This window comes from Desmodus rotundus, chromosome 1 (genome assembly GCF_022682495.2).
Source record: "Desmodus rotundus isolate HL8 chromosome 1, HLdesRot8A.1, whole genome shotgun sequence".
In the NCBI taxonomy this organism is placed as follows: domain Eukaryota; kingdom Metazoa; phylum Chordata; class Mammalia; order Chiroptera; family Phyllostomidae; genus Desmodus; species Desmodus rotundus.
Window position 1 is genome coordinate 28,911,607 of NC_071387.1, and position 26,210 is coordinate 28,937,816.

Sequence of the window (26,210 nt, forward strand, 5' to 3'; positions counted from 1 at the left end):
CTGAGGAACGGGACTCTGTCCCCAAGGTCTGCTCTTCTAAGACTCAATTGTCCCAGGTCCTAAAAAGACAGGTTGCCAGTCCATCTGCCACTGTGGTCACTCAGTTTGTCAGTGGCTCCCTGCCTGTTAAAGTGAGGTGCTCGGAACCTGCAACAATGATGCAGGTGCCGTCTGATCAGTGTGGAAACCAGCAGGTCTCTTTCGGATATGAACACACTTGTTGGATATGATTCTATTAGTGCTTTCCAAGAGTATATATAACCTTGTTATCCGGCACTGATTCATAATCAGCTAAAACAGCCGAGTCTTCTAAGTCATGTGTTGATGTTTAAGCAATTAGCCATTTTCCCCAAATACAGGGTCTGAGGTTTATCATCATTACTTTTCATCATGTTTGGCCCAATGCTTTGGCCTGTCAAGAGATTTTTAGTCAATCCTTCCCATCCACAAATGTATCAATCCATCAATATTCCTGTCTTTATATAAATCAAAGTTGAAAACCCCTGACAAAAAAGACCTGTGGATGGAACCCTTCGCTTACAACTAGAGACCTTAAATCAAAGTATTCATTCAACCAGTTGTAACCCTCCCTCCCCATCTCCAATATACCCAGCTCCATCTCAACAGTTCCCTCTTCTAACTCAGGTTGTCAGGGAGGGAAAACATCAGCGATTATTCCACGGTACTCACTGGCTGGTTAAAGTGGCCTGGAAAGGAAACCGAGGAAACGTGGGAGGGAGTGAATAAGGCCTATTGAAGGGCTGGGTGTGCAAGGGCAGAATTCTGTGAAGCTTTATTCTGGCCCACACACCAGCACAGGTTGGGAGGTATGAAGTATGAGTCATTTGGAAGATAGTCCAGGGTTCTGCTGTGATGAGAGGGGAAATCCATGACCAGAAAACAGGAGGAATGTTGGAAGGTAGCCAATCACTACATCAAACTGGAGGGACTGGGCAGAAGAGGACAGAGACAGGCAAGAGTCACAAGGAGAGTGAAGCAAAGAATGAGCATACGCGCGCACTCTCCCTCTGAGGGAGCGCCCTCTTCTTCCCCCCCAGGCACCTTACCTTTGCCTTTCTCTCTCCTAAGCACCAAGGGCCCTTCTTCTGCCTCTGTAACTTGTTTCCTGAGCCCCCACACCCAGCTGGCTCATTTCTACTACTTCTGTACCTTTCTCTTGTAATTTGGAAAAAGAGAGAGAAAAGAATGAGCGTGAGGAGCAGGATCTGGGCATGCTAAGTGGGCTCCAGAGCTGTGCTGTCCAATAGGGAGCCACCAGCTACAGGCAGCTAATCCAATTTAATAAAAATTAAGTTAAAAAAAATCAGTGCCTCAGTCACATCAGCTACATTTCAAGCGTTCAATAGCCACATTCCACTAGTGCCTACCATATTGGATAGAAGAATATTTCCATCATTGAAAAAAGTTCTATTGGACAGTTCTTCTCTAGAACATTCTAGGTGTACTTCTAGAAAAGCAACAAACCAGGGAGGATATCATTTTAGTGTGCCTCTTTTTCCTTTGCTTTCCTTCAAGACCCAGCTCAAATATCAGTTCTTCTAGGAACTTGCCCCATGGCGAGTCTGGTATGGTGTGCTTTAGGCAACAGTGCATTCGGAGCCATGCAGTTCTTAGTGATAACGCATGAATCCAGAGAGGACCTAGAGTGGAGATCCTAGCACAGCTATCTGTCAATCATTAACCACAATGTGGTCCTTCTTCTCTTTGGGGAAAGCATCTTCCTTGACAAAGCAATTAGCTTTGGGGCTAAGACACGGGACAGGAAGGAAGAGGGGAAGGGAAACACTGGCCCAGCCAGCCATATTTGCTGAATCCATCTTTGTGGCTTTAAAAATAATTTGTAATAAAAGTTTTTGACCTCCTGCCCACAAACATTATGTAGTCCATCTTGGCCCGCCAGTCAAGAAGGTGAAGTCAAGGTGATTTGCTTGATGCGAGGTATCTTGTCATCTTACCTATGGGCCCTCACTAAATTTTCAGTCTGCCTCTTTCTCTTTTAATTTCCTGTGCCAAAAGCTCCTAGAATTTCTCATAATAAGATCTTTCATTTCTGCCTTCTAAATCTCTCTAGAATCTGTCCCTTCCTTCGATACCTTCAGTTAATATATCTTCCCTCCTTTCCCACGCAGCCCCCACAGTACCACCTAAACGCTCTACGAACTGCTTTTGACACCTGATTTTGACATTCTCCTCCCTATAACCTTTCAGTGGCTCCTCATGACATCATAAAGGCCTGCTCCTTGGGCCTCCAACCACCTTTCTGGTTTCAGGCCTTTCCACCCCCTGGCGTGTAGCACACACTCCAGCCTCCCCATCACCCAGGATCGAGGTGTCCACTGACATTTCTGTGCCTTTGTACTTGAAGCTCCCCATCTGAAATGTGCACCACCCCCCGCCCCACACAACTCTTTATTTCCCCTGGGGAATTTCTACAATCCTGTTAAGGTTCCACTGCAATCTCATCTCCTCTGAGTAGCCTAGCCTGAGTCCTCAGACAGACATAAGTGACCCATCAACTGTGCCCAAGCCCTGTGCAGGCTTTGGCATACACATCCTGGTATGACACTCAGTAGTCTGTTTCTCCCGTTGGACTATGAGGTCTCAAGGACAGGCAGCACATCTGACTCATTCCTTACCCCCAGTTGCAAGCACAGGACCTGACTCATAACAAGCACTAAAGGCCCGTTGGCATGAACAACAATCTTTGCCATTGTGAGGTTCTACTGTGACTAAAAATGAAGACTATGAAGATCCTCTGTGTGGTTTGCTGCGGCCATGCTCCTTGGGCTCGCCCAGACTGACAGAGGCCTATGGACGAGTGGCTCTGGTATTTGAGGATGTGGGGAAAAGCAAGAGGCCTGCAGCTGTTCCCACTGAAAGCCTCACTGTACACTGGCTGCTTGCTCCGCAGCAGACACTGTGACCAGTACAAACCTATTCCTTGTTTTATCAGGGTATTTTTTGTGGGTGGAAAAGCACAGGACTGGCTGCCTTGGAGAATGCTCTTGTAGTGGCCCCTCTGTGGGTAAGTCTATGGAGGAGTTTTGAGCAAGAAGGGGAAACCTCTTAGCAGAATGGAGAGGGATGAAACACTGCTACTCTGGTGTAGCTGGTGAAGCGATGTAGGAGCTATAGCAATATTTTCTATGTCTTAAAACATGTGCCGTGCCTATGGTCGCCAAGATGCTTCCGGTTCTATCTTCTTTAGGCTGTTACCCACTGTGGAGCAGGCAGGACAGAGCTGGGGTTGCTATGTATAGACAGGAACTAATTTTCTGGAGAGTTGAAGTGACTTGCCCAGGGTCACATTTTGAGCAAAGGCCCATAAAAATGAAGCAAATTTCCCCAGGTCATGAAGTAGTAAACAGACCTGTACGGGGGCTACTTAAAAAATCTCTGTCGCTTTTTCTTTAACAAAATGTTTAAAATCAGAAACATTTTCTAGCAAATTGAGTCTGTAGAGGGCTTTCAGGCATCTCTTGGGAAATTGGATGAGATAACATTAAAGCTATGAAACTCTGTGAAACAGTGTTTACGGTGTCCCAGACTCATGTAACTCCATAAAGTACAATGATCAGCTTGCAAGTAGTTTCCCAAATAAATAGCTCCTTTGCTCAGCCCAGCATCTGTCTGACTTACCAAAAAGTCTCCAGCCCATTACTTACTTATTCCATCACCTAGTCATCAATCTCTTCTTTCCACTCCTACTCCCTTCAACACGGCAACTCTATTACTTGATCAATTGTTCATTTCCCCGCCAGAGATAAGTAGGATTTAGAGCTAGAGGAATAATTTCTCTCTAAGTCTAGAAAGCAGAACTGTCATCATGTATTATTGAGATCTTAATTCAATTCCCACTAAAGGGGAATTAAATTGGCTGGATTAGTGAAGGTTCACTCTGCTTGTCTCTCCTCAGAGAGATGACTAAATCTCGTTGGGTGCCATGTTTGGTAGTGGGATATGGGAATAGAGTTTTCTATAAGTCACGGGGGGTGTGTAATTTTCTGGAAAGAATCTGCCTCGGTTGGATGGACCAAGTTACTGAAGTTTAGTCTGACAAGATTCTCCCCAGCCTCCCTGCATGAGAACAAAGTGTCGTATAGCCATCTAAACTGGGCACAAACAGAAGCTAAGACCAGCTCTGTGGAATAGATTCCCTACCTATGTCCTGATCCAAGAGTCCAGGCTCTCTCTGCTGTCCCCACCGCCTGCAGGGTGATAGTTGCTCCTATTCGTTAATGTTTCCTGAGAAGTGAAGCACGGTGTCCAATTTCAATGATAACGTCTATATCACTAATAACATGTAACATCCTATTTTTGTTTCGTCAAGAAGTCCAAGGCCCTTCAGATAGAAGAATTCTGGGTAATTCTGGGTGTTGCTGGCAGTTGTTGAGAATGGCTTTTCTGTCTGGGTTTGTTTTAATTTCTCTCCTGATTACTAAGAACATTCTGGCACTTAAATATTAGAATAAGATGTGCTCTTGCTGGTGGGGAGGAGGCTCGCTACAAAGTGCTGGACCAGGCCTGCCACCTTCTTTTCTTTCAGGGGAGCAGCGGTCTTTGCTACGTACGTGACTCCCGCACAGGTGTCTGTCATGGCTGAGCCAGGCTGGCGTCCTTGAACTGAGATGAGAGACTAACGACAAATGGCGACAACGCAGAACATAAAGAAGCACAAAGGAAGTCTTCATCCTCACATGGACCTTGCCCAGGATATATGCTGGTAAAATCAGATCTGAGCATATCCTGAGCTCCATCTGTCAAAGGTGCTCACAGCCGCTTAGGAGAATGCCAGGCAAAAGGACCTGGTGATACATTTTTTGCCTGCTAAAGTAACTAATTCCCTTCCCTCCCCAACCCGGCTAAAAATATAACCAGAGTGTCACTAAAACACACACACACACACACAACACATACACACAAAATACAAAAAGCCTACCATGTGTTGAACAGATTGTGATGGAATATCAATTAGCTAAGTGTTTGGTATGCAAACATCCCCTCTGCTAACACCCAGAGGAGGACTTGGAGGGAAGGAGAACACACAGTGTCAGAGAATTAGGGAGCAAGCGGGCTGCCTCCATGGGAGAGTGCTAGGGCCAAAGCTCGTGACGTAGGTGACAGGTGAGAACGGTGCAGTTGCCATTGACGTCCACCTAGTGGCAGCAATTCTAGACAGAGGCACCTCTACCTTGATTGGTGCAGGTGATGACTGCTGAATGTATGTTTGTATACCTTGTAGGGGCTCTGGCAGGTTCTGGGGGCAGGTTCATGTGGAAGGTTGCAATGCCTCGGTAGTGGTTCCTTTCAGGCAGGGACTGATCTAGGTTATTCTAACTCTAAACTCCAAGTTCAGGGGATAGAATCTGCTGGAAGCAGGGAGTTGAAGTTTCCAAATAAATGGGACTACGAGCATCATTAGGTTTTCGTAAATGTTCTATGCTGCAGTAGCTAAATGGGTGAACAAATAGCAAAAACAGGAGCTAGCCTTCACCTGGAGACGCCACTGAGAGTAGCTGATGTGAGTAACAGTGGGTCCATGACGGGCCAAGAAGTGGATTGGGTCCTTGCTCTGCTCCCTCGGAATTATAAACCACCCACTGCAAAGGGCAGCTTTGTCTTTAGGACAGATTCGGACGTGCTCTGAAGTTCTGTGAAATGAAAAGAATTCATTGATTAATTACAGAGGTCTGCAGTTCCCAAGATGCAGGATTCATTTTACTCAGGGAACTGCAGATAATGAAAGCTTTCGTATGTTAATAGTTCAGTGTTTATTTTAATGTGCCTTAGAATAAATTGTCATACCACAAACCTATAATTTCACAGGTGATATAGTTGGTTTTCTATTTACGACAGTGGGAGAAAATTTCCTTTTTAAGTATTTGTAGTTAGAATAAATTTATTTGAAGAAAATATCAAATAAGTAATAACACAGAAGATGTTATTAAAAGAACATGGCAAAAATCACAATCATGGAATGTAAACAATCGGAAAGTTTGGGAAATACTTCCTTAAGCTAGGGAATGGGGTCGATTGGCTCATAGACAGAAGTGGGAGCAGCAGACAAAAGGGAAAGGGAAAATGGTAGCGCTCTCAGAGGATCTGGGTTCCAGTTCCAACTGGCCCTAAACCTGTGTGCCAGTGGCCTCTCTCTGGATCTCCATTTCCTTGTGGATAAAATAACTCTAATGCCTTGCCTAGCTTTATCATTTAGTGGGCCTGTGTCACTTACCATTATTGAGATATGGGCAGTCCCAGTCACAGCCAGTGCATTAGGGTCTGCTGTGTGCTGGATGCTTTTCGTAAGTCGTCATTCTAAACTTGCATCATAGTCCCGAAAAGTAGGTGTTATGATGTCCGCTCTCTATGAGGGAAACCAGGCTGTAAGATTTTAAGGAACTTGCCCAAGGTCACACAGAACCTGATTTGAATGAACTTAGATTTGACTCCAGCACCCACGTTTGTTTCCCCTCAGCCTTGCTGTGTCTCAGTAGTTAATTCCTACGCATCCTTCAAAACCTCTCGAGATCATCGATTCCAGAAAGACTTCTTTGACCCCCATCTTTCCATTTGGTTAGCCGTCCCTCCTCTGTGTTTCTTTAATTTTCTCTGTATGCTTTTTTTTTTTTTTTTTACATGCATTTGCCATTGTATCCCTAGGACCTCGCATAGTTTGGGACACAGAGTAAGTAGTCAACAAATTGCAGTAAGAGGGAGAGCATGAGGAAGAAGGAAAAAGGGAAGAAAAGAGAGGTGATTGGAGGGGAAAATATACTGTTGCTTTATTTCATTAAACAGGAAAGAAGTAGAATTGAGAAGTAGAAGATAAGGTAGTTAAACATATGGCCTTCTGGCTCCAAAGCACCCAGCTCTGCCACTTACTAGTATGTGACTTAGCGCCCAGGTTCAATGCCTGTTTTCACTTTCTTCATCTATAAAGTAGAAATATCAATGGTACTGACCTTGAAGGATGGTGTAAAGACTAAATGAACTATTATATATAAAGTGCTTAGAACAGTGCCTGACATATGGTAAACAGGTGGTCAATAAATATTGGTCATCATTATTATTTCTGTGAAATTAATAAAAGGGAAAAACTAAACACTATTATAAAGTGAAAAAACATGTAACACTATTATGTACATATAGAGGCTCTTCACTTTCCTAACTGCTTGTTGACCAAAGCAGAGTCTTTGCAAGGCAGTTGCGAATAAAGAGAATTATAGCCATAATATGCACAATTAGAATATCTTTATCTCTCCGCTTCTTTTTTTAAAAAGATTTTATTTACTTTTAGAGGGGAGAAGGGAGGGAGAAAGAGAGGGAGAGAAACATCAGTGTGAGGGAGAAACATTGATCGGTTGCCTTGCATATGCGCCCCGACTGGGGACCGAACCCACAACCCAGGCATGTGCCCTGACTGGGAATCAAACTGGTGACCCTTTAGTTCACAGGATGGCACTCAATCTACTGAGCCACACTAGCCAGGGTGGAAATTTAATCTTTATTCTGCAGGTTACACTGAGACTTTACAGGATTCTAAAAAGGGAAGTAACCTGTTCAGAGCTGTAACCATTCCACCCATAGGGGGAATGTCCTGGCTGATTTCACATGGTGGCGTGGGTTAGGGTAAAGGGAGATGAAAGCAGACAAACCACTTGGAAAGCTTTTCCAATATTTCCAATAAGAAGTTGAGGCTCCCCTCTCAGATGATGGTATGGGACAGGAAAAGAGGGAATGACACTGTAGGACACTGGGAAGAAGGAACTCATAGAACCGCATCCAATGGGGCGTGAGAAGCAGAGCCAAAAACAATCCTGAAGGCTTAGAACTAGGTGATTGGGAGCATGGCGCACCTCTTCCAGCACAAACAAAGCACAGAGGAGACGGGCCTTCAGGGGGAAATGTATTTGCTTTTTGCTAACTTTGAGGTGCAGTGGGATATTCAGGTGATGCATGATATCCAAAAAGACCCTTTAAAATGTGGTCTTAGAACTCAGACATTTATTTAGAAGACTTCTTTATAGAGGGTGATGGCTAAAGGTATAGAGTTGGATTGATGTCTAAGAAGGGTGAGAGTATAAAGAGGAGGATGAGGGCATTCTCCTTGGGAAATCCCTTCCACATCTAGAGGAATGAAACAGAAGCCTGTGAAGAAGAATAAGGAGGAGGGAGAGAGGTGAAGAACACACTGCCACGGATGCCAACGGCGGAGCAGGTTTCGAGGAGGATAGATGTGACCAGAGGAATCATGAGCTATAGCAAGGTCAAAGAGAGAGAGAACTGAGAAGACATCACTGGACTGGACTTGCTCATGAGAGCAAAACATGTGGAAGCAAAAACCAAGGCAGACGCGAAGGAGTGAAGAAGTGGTGTGGAGAAAGAGGTAGACTGAGGGTACACATTAGTTCAGGAAGTTCGGGAATGAAAGGGTAGAGATGTGAAGTGGCTCAAGGTGGGAGCAGATTGTTCTCCCCCAGAAAAATGACTGCTCACTGAGGTTTCCCCAGAGGTGAGATCTTGGCTACACGTTAAGAAATTGAAGGTAATATTAGCGGAGGAGGCCAGAGCAAGGACTTTGGAACAAACTAGATTGAAAGTCAGGTGACAGCCATTCTAAAGTTGGAGAGCATGTTATCTGTATGTGTACGGCAGCATCTGTTTCAGCAGAGACAGACTCATTTATCATGCATCGACAGACTGAGAGGGAGGGAAACGAGAAACTCTCCCTCCTTGCGTGGGGGAACAAAGCTAGATCCACTCTTTGAAAAGAAGGCAACAATTTGAAAAAGTATTTTAGCAAGGGAGGAACACTAAGAAAACGAAGTGTACGATATCTTCCCTTTCTTGTCTTTTCCACCCACAGGCACTCAAGGAAAATGCCCGGGTGCATCATTAGAACGGGCTAATGATACTATTAACACCCAAGTTTATGGCACTTCTATCTGCACAATGCTTTTCATTTCATCAAAAGCACCCATGACCTCTCTCATTCTCACAGAATCCCTGTTAGGTGTTACTTTTTGCAGGAGAAGAAATGGGATCCGAAAGAATTGAGTGATTTCTCCCAAATTACACAGCCAGGAAATGGCAGGGTCCCAGAACCCTTACTCTTTTCGTACGTTTTCAAATACTATTCACCCAGTCTTCACAGTGTGACATTCTAGGTGCGGAATGACAACCGAAGTGTCGCAGGACTCTGGTCTCCCTGGTTTCAGGGTGCCGTAGTTTTATCAATACAGCCTAAAACTACATTAGGTCTGGGGCACTTCTATCAGGTCATAATGCTACCCAGGGCTCCCTTTTCACCCCCATTGTAAAGAGCCCTCGGACAGAAGTTCTTAGCAATGTGCTTCCTTCCCTCCCACATCTACCCGGTTCAGCCGGGCCTCTGAAATGCATAAACGAGGCCTCAATACTTAAACCGTCTCCGGATGATGGGTGAGGAGGAGGGAAAGCAATTCTCTCCCTCAACAGGTAGGTTGGGCTAGTAGGAAGAAGGCCAGACTTGGAGGCTGATGGCTCAGGCTCCAGGCTCAAACTACTGGGCTAGCTCTGTGACCTCAGCCAAATCACTCTATACTCTGTCTTGTTGGTTGTTGTTTAGAGCTGAAGGTAAAAGTGAGATTATCAGTGAAGCAGTGAGACAAAGAATGGGCTACTCCACAGACAAAGCAGCCTGAGCAACCAGTGTCTTGATCTGAAAAATGATAATATTCAACAGCTGTTTCATGAGTCTATTGCAAAGATCCAGTAAGATACGTATGAAAGGAGGGCCCTGTGCTGGGTTTCATTTTTGTCTCTGTCTTGAAATTCATCTTTGAAGGAGGACCTCTGCATTGTCATTTTGCTCTGGACCCTGCAAATTATGTAGCTGGTCCTGTCTATGCCCCTAGCCAAACCGTTTAACCTCTCGGGGCTCTACAGTCTATAATGAACTGAATTAGATTGTTAATAAAATTCTCAATCCTTCCTCTGCCTATTAGCAAAATTTGACACAGTTGATCCTCCCTCCTTGAAACATTTTTCCGCTCAGTTTCTAGGACACTCCACCTTTCTGGTTTTCCTCTGCCTCACCTGAGCTCCTTTGCTGTGTTCCCCCTAATCTATTAGCACATCCAAAACAGAGCTCCCGGCCATCTCTTGCAAGCCTGCTTCTCCCAATCTCTCATCCATTCATGGTAACTCCGTTCTTTCAGTTGCTCAGACCAAAACCTTTGCCATTATTTTTGACTCTTCATCTCTCTCCACGTCTAATTTGAAAGCTGCTCCAGAACCTGCCCATTTCACTGCCAGCATCACAATCCAAGTCTCTCGCCTGAATTACTGCAAAACCTAACTCACATCCATGCTTCCTCCTCCTCCCTTGTGTTCGCCACACAGTTGCCAAAACAATCCTTTAAAATATAAGCCAGGTCGCATCACTCCTCTGCTCAATACCACCTCATGACTATGCATCTCAATCAGAGTAGAAATCCCCACAAGAGGTACCAAGCCCCTCCCTCACCTCAGGCCATTTGTCGGTGCCTGTCTGCCTGGGTGCCCTCCCAGATATCAGTCTGGCTTACCCCTCACCTCCTTCTGTTCCATTCAACTGTCCCCCATCAGCAAAGCCTTCCCTGGCCCCCGATTTCAAATAGCAACTGCCATCAACTTTCCTCCCTTACTCCCCTTCCTGTCCTCCCCTGCTCACTTTTCTCCAAAGCATTTATCACCATCTGATATGTACCATATTTTATTTATTTGCATATTGTTTATCTTGTCCCATTAGACTGTAGGCTCTTTATGGACAGGGTCTTTGCCTTTTAACTGCTACATCTCCAGTCCATGGGACAGTGCCAGAGAATGGCGATAGAAAGTTCTGGAACAGATGCTGTTATTACTATCATTAGGTTGCAGTCGCACCGGCCTCTCTGAGTGTCTAAGGCCCTTTCACAGGCTGCATGCCCAGGAAGCAGGCCCTGCACCCAGGAGTGAGGGCGTTCATGGGGACTACTGTGGGCCCAGCCTCCCACTGGACTGTACGGTGGAAATAGAGAGGCGAGCCTCAGAGTTTGTGGCCTAAAGGGAGGTTTCATATATTTATGCAAATAACTCTAGAACAAGGCAGTATTTGTTAGAAATATCCAGCCTTTAATGCCTAAGAGCTCACATTCTGGCAATGACTCTAGAGTTTTCTACAGAGAGAAGGGACAATGAGCAGTGGCTTATGAACTTAACTGTGTGACTATTTCTGTCCCAGACAAGTTCCTGCCCTGGCCTGCTTATCACACCAGAGACACCTTGCCCCAACTTCCAATCTAGTTTGTTTCAAAGTCCCCCCTCCACTGGCCCCCTCCACCCAACATCGCCTCCTTAATTAACTGTTAACTTGGGGCCCCACCCTCATATACTCGCTCCATATTCTGCTCCTAGATACAGAGAACATGAAGCAGGGGTGGGATCAGCTTAGGAAGGGTGCAATAAGGAATAAAGAATCTAAATACTTCCTTACATATAAGATGTATGTATTTCTCTGTGCGCCTACAGAACATAGAAATCAGGAGCAACATCTGTTCCTCTTTGTGGCTCGACAGCCCTGCTCATTGTGGTACAGAGTGGGCACTCAGTAGGTTTGTTGCATTGTTGAAATGGGTGTTATAAGCTTGAGTAAAGATAATCCTATTTAAGAAGTACTCGCACATCTTCTGTAAGGTGCCCCAGACGTATTCTATAAGGTTATTTTATTGTGCCATCATAAGAAACAACCTAACCAGTAAGAACTAAAACATCTCCAATAAAGGAAGGTACCAATGTTTAAAATGCAAGTTTAAATTTTAAGATGATATTATTTTATAATTTTCAAAGTTTCTTTTAATTTGAATCTGACATTTTATTTTTTAATTATATTTTATTGATTATACTGTTACAGTTGTCCTGATTTTTCCCCCTTTGGCCCCCCCCTCCACCCAGCACACTTCACTCCCTCAGGCAATCGCCCTAGCATTGCTCCTGTCCGTGGGTCATGCATATAAGTACTGGGGCTACTCCATTTCCTATACTGTATTTTGCATCCCCATGACTATTCTATAACTACCTATTTATATTTCTTAATCCCCTCACCTCTTAATCCATTCTCCCACACCTCCCTCCCATTGGCAACCATCAAAATGTTCTCTGTATCCATGATTCTGTCTCTGTTCTTCTTGTTTGCTTAGTGTGTTTTTTAGATCCCATTATTGACAGATATGTATTTTTTTTTGCCATTTCATTGTTCATAGTTTTGATCTTTTTCTTAAATAAGTTCCTTTAATATTTCATATAATAGTGGTTTGGTGATAATGAACTCCTTTGGTTTTTTCTTGTCTGGGATGCTTTCTCTGCCCTTTGATTCTAAATAATAGCTTTGCTGGGTAGAGCAATCTCGGCTGTAGGTCCCTGATTTTCATGATTTGAATATTTCTTGCCAATCCCTTCTAGCCTGCAAAGTTTCTTCTGAGAAATCAGCTGACAGTCTTATGGGAATTCCCCTGTAGATAGCTAACTTCATTTCTCTTGCTGCTTTTAAGATTCTCTCTTTATTGTTAACCCTTGGCATTTTAATTATGATGTGTCTTGGTATGGTCTTCTTTGGGTCCAACTTGATTGGGACTCTGCTTCCTGGACTTGCATGTCTATTTCCTTTGCCAACTTAGGAAGTTTTCTTTCACTATTTTTTCAAATAGATTTCCAATTTCTTGCTCTTTCTCTTCTCCTTCTGGCACCCCTATGATGCAAATGTTGGAACTCTTGAAGTTGTCCCAGAGGCTGCTTATACTATCCTCATTTTTTGAGATTCTTTTTTCTTCTTGTTGTTCTGATTGGTTGTTTTTTGCTTCCTTATGTTCCAAATCATTGATTTGACTCTTGGCTTCACCCACTCTAATGCTGTTTCCCAGTAAATTGTTCTTTATTTCAACTGGTGTATCCTTCATTTCTGACTAGATTTTTTTCGTGTGCTGTTGAGGTCCTCTCTAAGTTCCTTGAGCATCCTTATAACCAGTGTTTTGAATTCTGCATCTAATAGATTCCTTATCTCCATTTCATTTAGCTCTTTTTCTGGAGTTTTGATCTGATCTTTCATTTGGGCCATGTTTCTTTGTCTCCTTGTTTTGGCAGCCTCCCTGTGTTTGTTTCTATGTATCAGGTAGAGCTGTTTTGACCACAACTTCTGGCTGCATAAACCAGTGGGGATTGAGTCTGTGGAAGAAACTTCTGGAGCCCCAAGCAGTTCCTCTTAAAGAACCCACACACAGACTCACCTACTCAGACTCACTCCCTCTGAGCTCCAGCACTGGGATAGCAGGTTGAAAGGTACCAGTGGCATACAGGGAGGCACTGAATGGGAGGAACTGAAGTGTCTACCATAAAGGCGAGCATAGGCCATTGTCCCTTATCTAAACCCTCCCCCCAAAGAGCCAGCAAACTGGTGCCATGTCTGAGACTCCATCAACCTGACTAACACTGTTTGACCCACCTTGGAGATCCCCAGAGCCTCTGCCCCACCCAGCTTATGGGCCCACCCAAGCTGCTTATCCATATGAATAACTGGTCTTGGCTCATGCTTCACAACTTCCTAAATCCTCTTAAGCAAGCAATAGCTGGCTTCAGTGAACTCCAGGCCTGGCACTAGTAGCAGCCAGCCTAATTTATAGCTTGGCTTCACTTGGGAATCTCCAAGTACAATTGGCACAGGCCTGGCACAGTACAATGGCACAGTACAATTAGCGCCATCTTAGATTGCTTTATAACTCAGGCAGGGTGGCCTGGGGCAAAACATAGGTGGGGGCTGACCTTAGCCTGCACCGCCTGGGAAACTCCAGGACCAGCACACCCAGTAGACAGGTACAGACCATGTTGGAGCACCACCACCCTGCCCCTGCACAGCCGATCTTCCACAGAGGGTGGAGCTTGGTGGTCAATGGTCACAGGTAATCCTTGCAGCTGACTGGCCAGGGTAAATCCCTCCCATTGACCTGCCAACAGCAATCAAGGCTCAACTACAAAAGGAGGGTGTACTCAGCCCACACAAAGGGTACACAGTCAAGTACACAGCTTGGGTGAGAGGGGAGGCTGTGCTACTTGGCCCTACAGAATACCTACTACATTGTATTTGATTTTTTAAAACCCTCTATCTGAAAATCCAAAAATAAGCGAGATAAATTACAAAGCATGCCTTCCATTCCCTACAGGACTCCTTTGAATAGGCACTCCCTGAACTTATCTGAATTTTTAGATAAAGACTTGTAAGAAAGATGAGGAACTGAGAAACTTAAAGCTACAGCATTAGGATCTGCTCCTTAAAAACCCTGTAAAGTTTTAGCGATGGGTACTTGTGTGTGTGCTATGTAATTCCCAAAACTTTCAATGTATATGTTCACAACACACATACATGTTCATACCCAAAATCAAGCTTGAGGCAATAGCTCATCTTATAATCAGTAAGAGGTGCTGCTAGCAATAAGTAAGAAATTTTGGGACAGGTAAATCCTGCCTTATTTCTCAGTTTCTTTGTATATAAAACAGGGGAAGGGACTAGATGGTCCCAGGGGCCCTTCCGGTTCTAATGCCTTAAGACTCCATGGAGTCCTGGCCAGGTAGGTCAGTTGGTATAGCGTTGTCCTGATAGGCCAAGGTTCTGGGTTCAATCCCTAAACAGGGCACATACAAGAAATGACCAAAGAATGCATAATAAATGAAACAAAAAATTAATGTCTCTCTCTCTCTCCCTTTCTCTCTCAAATCAATCAATAAATTTTTTAAAAAGAATTTATGAAAATAGAGGCACCTATTCATATTATAAAGGAATCCTTTCAAATTTTGTGTTTCTTAAATGCATTTAAACTATGGCTTGGTGTTCCAAAATCTGGCTACTGTAATTTTATTATTAATAAAAGCAGCTACCAATTAAGCAAATTCAACATGTCAGGCACATAAAATGCCTTAGACAGATTATTTGATTCAGTCATCCCAATAACCCCATCCCAATAATCCCGATGATATATTGTCCCCGTTCGGTAAAGAGGTGAAGTGGCTCCATGACTAGCTAACTGGCCTAAGGTCACTGAATTAGGGAATGTGGCGACACTGGAGTTAAAACGCTCTTCCAGTCATCTGTGACTCCAGAGCACATTGTTGACCGTGTACCTCCCAGACTGGCTGCAGATATCAGGAGGTGTTCAGTGTTCCTTCCTTAGTTGAACAACTATGGTTCTCTGTGCCTTTTGCCTTCACAGATGGGGTGACTGATTGGAGGTGGGGTGATTCCTTTTGCTTCAGCTTTATTTCTGTGACGTAATGTGCTGATATGTTCATGAGGAAATGCTTTTTGACCTTCCCTGGCTGGGTAACAGTGGGTTTCACTAGTTATCTTGAGTCAGTTGTAAATGATCAAGTTAACAGAAAAGGGCCCAAATTTGCTCTGAGTTCCTATTTTGGTTCTTTACATCTATTTTCTAAGTCTATAACAGCATATATAGCAAGATTTTACATTAGTTTGCAACAGATTAAGGTAAAAAAAAAAGCCACGTGCAGAAAAACAATGTAAGATTAATTTCACATCTGTGTGGCACACTTTATAATTTTCATATTCATTATTTTCATTTTCACAAGACTGTGTGAGGTTTGCAAGTCAGGAACTATTTTTGCCCACTTGTCAAATAAGGAGAGCCACAGAAAGGGGTGGGTGACTTGCTTTAGGACATGGATCTGGTTAGATCCTAGACTTAGTGTTCTTTCTGCATTTGTTCCTTCTGCACTATGCCATCTCCATGTGTGAAACAGAACTTCAGACTCAGGCGCTTCTTGGCACACAAAACCAAATGGCTGCCGAACGGGAGGCTGTGCCACGCCAGGCTGGGGCTGGGACTCCTGTATGACTAGCAGCTGTGCTAGAGGGTGAGGACCTGGCAGCAGCCATGACCGCTACTCACACCTGTGCAGTGTGATAAAGAAAGTAGAACCAGCCAGCAGCTGTGGTCCAACCAGATAAAACTTTTAGGCGGGAAGTCAAGTGACAAGTGAACTTGTATGTGTATGTGTGTGTGTGTTTTAAACTATTGATTGCTTTTGATATTTTTTTAAAAGGCAGCTTGAGCAAGTCAGACCAAATAAGCAGGACAGTATTGCAGCAAGATGGATTTGGGAAAGAACCAATCTCGTTTGATGCCCCGTCCGACATCTGACCTTCATCAAGAAAAGAACCACGTTCCAGGTAATGAAAGAGATTGTAGCTGTTGGGAAGAATTGGGGCTAGGATTATTTTCCTCTTTTTTTTTTTTTAATGGAAAAAGAAGGGCACGATTGAGTACATTCATATAACCACAGGTGGGAAGAATCAAGGCTGTATAACTTCCTGAGGCAACTTCTAGTGCTAAGATTTTAACAAGCCAGAGAAACACAAGGAAATAATAAATACAGTATTAATAAGAAATACATTTAAACGAAAGAGAGTGAAAATGCCCAATGCTGGATGGTTGTGGTAAGACAAGTACACCTGTATACTTCTGTGGTAGTGTAAATTTGGTATAACTCTTGGGAGGTATAGCCATAGGTGGCAAGAACTATAGTGCTTAGTCTTCTGGTTCACTAATTTTAATCATTGGGTCTATCCTAAAGCTTCATTTCTCAAAATGTTTGCAGAATCCTAGGATTTGAGACAGTGTTTTATACTTTTTTTGGGCTATGGGTTCCTTTGGCATTTTGATGAACCCCTAAATTCCTTCTTAGAATAATATTTTAAATATACAAAAGTAAATACCTAGGCTTACAAAGGAAAGAATTGAGATATACTTGTCAAAATGAGGAACTGTGATGTTGTGACATATGTATGTCTTTATGATGCATTAAGTAACAAGATCCGAGGTGGATCTAATATTGATTGTGTGAAATCAACTATAGCATCTCAAGTGATATAGTTGAGGTATCTGGAACAACTGTGATGTTATATGACAAGAAAACCTGTAATTTCTTTTGGTGACAAAGTCATACACTGCTAAAACTACCATGGTTTGTTACCTACATTCATCGTTGAAGGAAATGGTAATTTTAATTAGAGATTGGTAAAAATAAAGGTATAATTTTTTCCCATCCAAGTTCATCATTAACAACTTCTGTCCTAAGAACAAAAGGCACCACGGTTCAAGGGGCATGCTCTATCTTTTGGGGGTCGCAGTGCAAATTTGCTATCACTGCACAGGTTCTGATAAACTTTACATCAAAGACCCACTCACTTTCCTCAAACGTGGATGGAAGCAGAACATTTTTGATGATACCTTTAATGTTCCAAGGAACTTGGAGAAACACTATCCTATGGAAAAATCTCCCCCCCTCAACGAAAGCTATATTCATGAGTATGCTTATTATAGTTTGATTTATAATGGCAAAAAATAAAATAAAATAACTGGCAACAACCTATATGGTCAATACAAATAGAGCGAATGGGTAAATGAGAATACATCAACTTGACTAAGTATCATGCAATCAGTAAAGTTATAATTATGAAGACCAGGTCATGGAAAATATTTCTGATATAATTTAGTAAATGATAAAGACAGTGGTATGCTCTCTTTACAACTTTGGGTAATATCGGAACTAGATGGGTATGAGGAATAAAATGAAAACAGGTAATAATGTTAAGGATGGCAGAGCATGGTTGAATTTTTCTTTTAGGTTTGTATCATGTAAAAATTATTCTGAAGAAATTAATAGGTCAGTAGTACAGTTACATACAAATACTGACCTTTGCATTTTAAAATGGTTACCGTTTGCTCCTTGGCATTCTTTAGTGGTAGAAGGATAAATAAGGTAGAATCCTTGTCCTCAAAAAGCTGGGAGAAAGTAGATACCCCGCACAGGGACCCTGCCACTTTGCTAGAGGACTCTTGCTGGAATGTGTCACAATTCGTCTATCTCCTATAACTTTCATTTTGATCCCACAGATGTCATTGGAACTTGGAATTTGCGAAACAGAGAGCAGCTCAGAAAAAGAAAAGCTGAAGCACAAGAAAAGCAAAATTCACAATGGCATTTTGGGTAAGGTACCCTTGCACAGGAAACAGGAACTGGTATTTATCCAGTAAATGCTGTGTGCCAACTACTGCTGAGCACTCTCACACACTATATTTTATCATTCCAACAGCCCTGTAAATCCAGAGCTGTTGTGCCCATTTACAAAAAAAAAAAAAAGAAAAAAGAAAACCAAGTGTCCAATGGGTTAAATCTCTTGCCTAAAGCCACACAGCTAGTAAAGTGGTGGGAACAGAATTTTATCTCTGGTCTCTTTTAATTAAAACACCAAGCAACCAAATTACAGGGTGTGGCACAAATAAAGCCCCTCTGTTATTACAAAATCATAAGCATGTAATTCTGTAACATAACAATATCACACTCAACCACACCATATGATATTTTAGGTGAAATATTCAAATTGCTGTGTATCTCATGTGAGACATTCACATACCCTACCAACCACACTCAGGCAGGTGTCACCTCTGCTGGACCCTGTATATCCGGGGTGTCAAACTCATGTTCACCAGGGGCCACATCAGCCTCGCAGTTGCCTTCAAAGGGCCAAATGTAGAGCTCCTTGCCCCAAGTTAAGGAGTAGTTACATTTATACAGTCCTAAAATTACATTCGGCCCTTTGAAGGCAACTGCGAGGCTGATGTGGCCCCTGGTGAACATGAGTTTGCCAACCCTGCTGTGTGTTGTAGAGAGGCCTGGTGGTCAACCACTCTGGGAACGGAAACACAGGAGAATCTTGTTGGGAGCAGGAGATGCTATTAAGGAAATCTCTGAGGTCGTTCTCCAAACTTTCTATTAGTAATCCTTATCGAATGAGTGTGATTAACTCTCCGTGGAGGAAACCAACAGATTGTAAATGAATGACGGGAGAGGGGCCTTGGGAGTTCCTCAATCTCCAGTCTAAGTCATCTGTCTGTCGTCTCAGGGAGGGAGTACGGAACATGTTGGTGAATTAAGCAGTATCAAACTGCATCCATTTAGGATATGGCTGTGAAAACAGAGGTGTTGCTTGCTTGGGGATGGAAACGGGGAGGTCAGGAGCCAAGGAGCACAGCACCCATCGAAGCCAGGCTTTCTGTACCTCGGCACTAGATGCCGTGGGCAGGGTGCTTCTTTGTGTGAGCAGCTGCCCTGCGTATTGAGGATGTTTAGCAGCACCTCTGGCCAATAGTACTCCCCTCTTCCCCCTAGTTGCGATAACCAAAAGTGTCAACAGACGTTGTCAAATGTCTCCCGGGGCAGGCAGAGAGGGGCAAAATCACCCCCAGATGAGAACCACTGATCTAAGCACTCTTCTGAAGAAAGGGCGTCTGTCCCCCATACAGACTGACTATTGTCTTTTCTGCTACAGCCAGGTAGCGCACATGTGATTGATAAATAGGAGAATGTGTCAGTATAATGCAGAGGTTGATTTTTTTCTAGTCACAGGAACGAGAATAGGAGGAACAGAACTAAAACCTTTAGCAGGAAAGGAAAAAGCTTTCAGCCTGGCTGCTCTGTAGGCAGGATCCTTTTCAGCTGCATTCACGGCCGTTCCCCAAGAGAAGGGTGGCAGGTTGCACTTCCTTCTGTGCCCAACTTCATGGCAGCTCCCCTGGCTCAGAGTGCCACCCCCATTTGCATGATCTCTGCACCTGCAAACCTGCACGTACACCATTGCTTGCGTGCATTTTTTGCCAGCCCCTGAGGCAGCCCCCAGTCATGATAAACTACCTGTCTGGACTATCCAAGTTATCGCAGGTACCAGTTACTGTTTTTGCTAGTGTTAAAGAGGTGTACAGGTTTTGAGTCGTTTGCCCCAGCTCTATTTTTTCCCCATAAGTACTGTTACTTTTAGTGCATGATTTTGCAGAAAGTGAGGTTTTTCAGGAATGTGTTTATTATGTTTCAGCAGAAACTTCTGTACTTGGGTCCTGTGGCAGGTGACTCTGTTGAAGAGTATCCTATTAGCTCTCCTAATTCTATTCTTGCCAAGCAACCTTCTGATCATTAATTGGCCTCCCAAGCACTTGCTACAGAGAAAGAATGAATTCATTTGTCAGCCCAAGTATTGTTTGCTGTTGTGACTTTGCATTTCTCACTGTTTATTTAAAAATGGGTCTTTGGTAGATCTCAGAGGTGAGGGAGGGCGGGAGAGACTGGGAGAGATCAGCCAAAGAACATATATGCATATATGTCTAGCCCGTGGACACAGACGGCAATGTGGTAAAGGTGGCGGGGAGGGGGTAAAGAGGCTTGGTGCAGGGGGCAAAGGAGAAGAAAATGGGGGATATCTGTAATAGTGTCAACAATTTTTTTAAAAGAAAAAAAATAAATATAAAGTTTTCTCCAAAAAACATGGGACTCTGGGTTTACACATCGCCTCCTTGAGCTGGTTGATGAGCTCTGCTCTGATAAATGGAGCCTGTCTTAGCGCGATGATAGAACTGGGCTTCTGTGCTTGCTGGGCTGGGGAGCCAAGGCTGAGGAAGTCGCTGAAGTAGATAGCACCTTGGTGAGCCTCTTGGCAGCTGGCTGGTCCCGCTCTGGTGACACATTTCTGTACTACTGAGAGTTGTTCTCATTACCACATGCCACACAGTGAAACCTTAGCAGTTCCAGAGAGAAGCAGCGGAGGGTAACGGCTAAGCACCTGACTAGTAAAGCCATAATGACCAGACTGGGTGCCTGGTTCCCCTGCTTCCTAGCCGTTCGATCTTAGTTGAGTTACTCACTCTCTCTGGGCCTCAGTTTTGCCATCTGCAAAATGGAGATAATAGTATCCACCGCACAAGTTGATATTAATAACAAAATTACTTAAAAAGTGATTGGTACATAGGAGGAGGCACGCTAAGTGGTCCCTGTGTGAATACAAAAGTGCTACTTTGTGTTTGGATAATTCATTCATGCAGTTCTTACAACGACCCCGTGAGGCTGGGGAGACGCCATGCCTCCATTTAACCTACGAAGAAACCAAGGCACAGAGAGGTGCGGAGACTTGTCTATGATCACGTAGTTGATAAATGACAGAATACAGATTAAATTTTGGACCACATAGATATTTTTGTGTCTTTTGAAAAACTACCAGGAAGAACATGGAACATTGTATTACTCAGATTTCCTCATTTAGAGATCTACCTAACAAATTTTTTAGGACTTAATATGTAGGAAAAAATAAGTATTTCCTAAAGAATTCAGATAATTGGACAATAAGGACTTTATAATTTATCTTGTTACCTTGGTTACTTGGAGTTACACTTTAAAATGCTGAGATGCCATACCACCATTTTTAGATTACCTTTTCTTCTAATTTATTTTTAATGTTTTGACTGTCCTCCTATTACCAGTATTTTGCCATGCATAATGCATACTTTTTGCCCAATTATTTTAGGGAAAAATAAGGATGCGCATTAAACATGGGTATAATGATTACATACCATGGGTATAATAATCCGTGTATAATGTGCACCAAAGCTTGGGTGTGCATTATACACAGCAAAATACGGTACCTCTATAGCTTTCTTATATTGACTTTAAACTGGTTTTGGTAAGGTAATCTTTAAATTCTTTTTTATTATGAAGAATTTCAAACATATACAAATAAGGTATATATACATTTTTAAGGTGTGCAAGGAACTATGAGCACTACAAAGATATAAAGGACACTGCTTTTGTCCTGGCTGGACGGCTCAGTTGGCTGGAGCGTCATCCTGCACACCAAACAGTGGCGGGTTTGATCCCTGGTCCAGTGCGAATGGGAGGCAGCCGATTGGTGTTTCTCCCTCACGATGATGTCTCTCTTTCTCAACCCCCCCCCCCCTTCCTCTCTGTAGTCAATGAGCATATCCTCAGGTAAGGATTTTAAAAAAATTAAAAATAAGAAGACACTGGTTTTATCACTAAAGAATATCTAGTTTATGAAAAAAGAATAAGGTTTCTCTGAAATAACTACAGATTGGGGCAGCCTCTGTGCCTTGCCTTAAGCATGATCGTCCTGATAAATCATATAGGCACGCTAAGCAGGGAGAGCATTTCAGCCCTGTGGTCTGTGAGAGAAGGCTCCGTGGAGCAGGTAGTGTGGGACAGAATTTCAATAGATTTGGAAAAATGATGAAGTTCTTATTTATTGTACCTCCCCCTGCCCCCCACGAGCCCATCTATATTAGCCATCTGTATTTGGTTATATTTGCAGTACTTAGCAATTTGATGATGGCGACAGTTTCCACGCATAGCTTTTCATCTCTTGGATCTTTAGCTGTTACTTCACAGTAGGCATGATATGGCCACACACACCTTTCCAGCAGGCTTGTTAACCTCAAGAAATGCCTTTTTGCAGCTTTGGACCCAGCTTACAGTATACCTCATTTGCCATGTATTGTAAGTACTTAGCATTCTTTACACAAGACACCGTGTTAGATAAGAAAGCCATATACATCATCCGCCTGTGGGCTACACAGACGAGGAGTAGTGCCTGGACTGAGGATCTTAGAACCGCAACTGTACGAGTTTACCCCGGGCGCAGTGGGGCTAACTCACCCAGACTAAACCCAAAGAGGCTAGGGTATAATGCTCACACACACACACACACACACACACACACACACACACACTACACTTCCTGGTGAGCAAGGCGTCAGAGGACAAATCCCCAAGGGGCATTTTGTCTCCTGACAACTGAGAACATCTAGCACTGCCCCTTCCTTTTGCAAACAAGGAGACTGAGGCCCAGAGAGATTAACTGACTTGTGCAAAGGTCATGCAATGAGACAGTGGGAGTCCCAGACTGTTATTACCAAGCATTTATCTGAGTTCTGCAGCCCCACTGCTGACAGTAATTCTGATCTCTCCACAGAGAGAAAAAACACAAGCGGCAGAGAACAGGAAAAGGAAATCAAAGAGGCAGAAAGAGACAACACAATACAGAACTGAAGGTGGAGCCTCAATCACAATTAGAAAAGGAAATGACAGAGAAAACACTAGCACCTCCAGAGAAAGAAAATGAATTACCTAGGAGTGTAACTGAAGCACTCTGTCTGGTAGCTTCCCCACAAAGAGTTGTCCCTGAGAAAAAAATTTCTGCAATAGGTCCAGAAAGCATGATAGATCAGGAAAATTCTTCTGAGGGCCAGGAAACAACAGCACAAAACCACTCTTCTGAAATAGGCCAAGAGAAGGCTGAACCAGGAGACCTCTCTCCTAAAACGTGCCAAGAAACAGCTGTAATTCGAGACCATTCTTCCAAAATGTGCCATGATATGGCTGAACCTGAAGACCTCTCTCCAAAAACGTGCCAAGAAACAGCTGTAATTCAAGACCATTCTTCCAAAATGTGCCATGATATGGCTGAACCTGAAGACCTCTCTCCAAAAACGTGCCAAGAAACAGCTGTAATTCAAGACCATTCTTCCAAAATGTGCCATGATATGGCTGAACCTGAAGACCTCTCTCCAAAAACGTGCCAAGAAACAGCTGTAATTCAAGACCATTCTTCTAAAATGTTCCATGATATGGCTGAACCTGAAGACCTCTCTCCAAAAATGTGCCAAGAAACCTCTATAGCCAAAGCCCTTCCTTCTAAAACATATGAAGGCAGAGCTGACATGGAAGGATGCTCTCTTGAGGCACACCCCAAACCAGATGTGCCTAAAGGCTACGCTCTTGAAATATACCCCCAAAAAGCTGAACCCAAGGAAGACACTGCGGAACCAGGTCAAGGAATAGCTGGGACTGAAAGTTTTTTTCCTAAAATACAACAAGAAATAGCTGTGCCTAAAAAACTTTCTACAAAAATATACCAAGAAACAGCTGAACCTGAACACTTTTCTCATAAAGCGTATACTAAAGAAATTGCTGTGCCTAAAGCCCTCTCTCATAAAACAATCCAAGAAATACCTGCTCCTGAAGAATGTCCATCTGATACATACATCCACCAAGAAGCACCTGGGCCTGAAGACTGTGCACCTGAAATACACCAAGAAACACCTGGGCCTGAAGACCTCTCTACTAAGACATATAAAAATAAAGAATGCTTTCCAGAACCAAACCGAGAAGCAGGTGGGCCTCCAGGCCAGGATCCTAAAGCACACCAAGAAGATGTGAAGGATGTTTTTCCTCCAGGTAGGGGTTATGCATAAGGGACAAGTCAGTGACATGTTCCCACTTATAATTAGAGCACCAAATAGGTATACCTCTCTCAGAGTGGTGCTTTGTGTCCTTTGATAGTCCTAGGTTATCCCCAATTATCTCAAGGGGTATCATTAATGTCATTGGCTAGTTTTTAATTTAACCAGTGTCTGTTTGGCATATTTCCAAAGAACTAAAAAGAAAATAATTGAAAATATAAGTGCGTATGGTAGGCACATGTACTCACTATCCATCTGGGCAAGCTTTAGCCAGTGAAGAGAAATGAGCCCAATATAAGATGATTGTGTGCAAAATATTTTCAGGGATAATTAAGTTTAGATTTACCAGAACACTTGAATAAAGTTTTTCTCGAAAATTAAAATTTCCTGGCAAACAAAGGGCAACTAAATTCATGGCATAAGTTACCAAGGGAGCTAAAAAGGTGTAAAATATGATCCCTGTTAATAAATAAGATTTATCACGTTTACCAGAAGCCCTTTCTTTCTATTTCAATATTTGGCCCTGAAAAGCTTGCTTCTAAGCGTAGCGTTTTGAAAACAGTGTGACCTTTCTTCAATTGGACTCGCCTCGGGGATGGAACTGAGAATCTCCACCGGTACTGTAAAGTGTACTGTAAGAAAACAGGTGAGGCTGTGGGAGCGCAGTTAGCTCCAGGGACTCGTTTTCTAAAGAAATCTCTTTGATAGTTTATTTGCTCCTTCTCCTGAAAGAAAAGTGCAACAAAACCATGGGGTTAGGAGGGTTCCAAGTAAATGTTTAAAAAATCTTTGCCTACCTGCTATGTTAACAAAAAAAACTAATTGTTTTAATTTCTGCTTTTTTGATGACAATTGCTACTTGACATCTTTTCATGATTATTATGAATTTGAATTATTTCTTTTGAGAACTGCCTGTTCGAATCCTGGTTTCATTTTAAATTTGGGATATCGATCTTTTTTGACTCATTAAAAGGCTATTTAAATAATAGTTGTTCAACCTTAACCTATATATACATAGTAAATAATTTTCCAGTTTCTGTTTGTGGTTTACCTTTGTTTAGAGTGGTTTTTGCTATATACATGGCAAAATTTTAATTTTAGTTTTTGGTGGTTCAAACCTGTCTTTTTCTTTATGGTTCCTGGTCTGTGTTCTGCTTAGAAAGCCCTTTATAACCCTAACAGTATAGGCACATTCTATTGTTTCCACAACATTTATGGTATTTTAATATTTAAATCTTTAATCTGAAATTTGCTTTTGTGCAAGGTGTGGGGTAGTTTTTTCCCCCCTCTAAATGGACAGTCAGTTGTCCCAATACCATTTATTGAACCTATTTCTGTATTTTGCTTGATTTTACAGAAATGAAAGGACAACCCAAAGCACAAGAACCAGAGATACCAGCAATTCCAAATCTTCCTCAAGAGATACATCCAGAAAATGATGTCTATAGTTATGTTTTATTTTAGCAGTGCTCAGCCATCACCGTTTTGCAACAAAATACACATCTCGTTACATGTGATTTTCTCACATTATTGTAGACATCTCTACAACATTCATTAGTATTTGAGTAGTGTTTTTTTGCATGGATAGCCCATATCTGAAAGAGAGAACTAATGTGTTTTTTCAGGCTCGACCACATCAACAACATTGTGCAGTGTGTATGTGTATTGGGGTGAGGAGAGTGATGGGGAGACTCAAAAATCAGAAAGGGGAGGGCTGAATAATATTCCCCTAACAGCAAACATTTCTTTGGTTATTTCTTATGAGCAGAAGAATTAGTAAGTGTGAACACTTAAAATTTGGGTAAGTATATAGTTTTGTTGTCAACTGTGTTCAACTGTTAATGTAATAATAGCACCAAAATTTTATTCAGGCTTTAGTTGGCTTTCTAGTTAATTTGAACAATTCTTATCATCTGGGACTCCTTCGAAGATATTTTGGAGTGTTGAATGTAGTTTACTTGTGTATTTGAGTTTTGATTTTCTAGTTTTACTTTTTATATATTGTATTTGTGAAAAATGTACATTAAATCATGATTACATGCTTAA

The 26,210-nt window shown here is 42.7% G+C and overlaps 1 protein-coding gene across 3 annotated transcripts; it reads left to right on the forward strand.

Annotated features, from left to right (window-relative positions):
- Positions 1-4,581: 4,581 nt before the first annotated feature.
- Positions 4,582-26,210, forward strand: HEMGN (hemogen). Of its 3 annotated transcripts, none has more exons than XM_045195129.3 (5): positions 4,582-4,744; positions 16,126-16,252; positions 17,979-18,072; positions 22,895-24,159; positions 25,522-26,210. In XM_045195129.3, the coding sequence occupies exons 2-5, from the start codon at positions 16,174-16,176 to the stop codon at positions 25,626-25,628; spliced, it is 1,545 nt and encodes a 514-aa protein (XP_045051064.2). In that variant the 5' UTR covers positions 4,582-4,744; positions 16,126-16,173; the 3' UTR covers positions 25,629-26,210. The 3 variants fall into 3 exon arrangements, with proteins under 3 accessions (XP_045051064.2, XP_045051063.2, XP_024415894.2); XM_045195128.3 differs by lacking the exon at positions 4,582-4,744 and adding an exon at positions 15,742-15,936; XM_024560126.4 differs by lacking the exon at positions 4,582-4,744 and having other exon boundaries at positions 16,023-16,252.

Coding starts and splice junctions, on each gene's coding strand:
- HEMGN (XM_045195129.3), top strand. CDS start 16,174: ATGGATTTGGGAAAGAACCAATCTCGTTTGATGCCCCGTCCGACATCT. Junction 16,253..17,978: donor AGAAAAGAACCACGTTCCAG/GTAATGAAAGAG, acceptor TTGATCCCACAG/ATGTCATTGGAACTTGGAAT. Junction 18,073..22,894: donor AATTCACAATGGCATTTTGG/GTAAGGTACCCT, acceptor ATCTCTCCACAG/AGAGAAAAAACACAAGCGGC.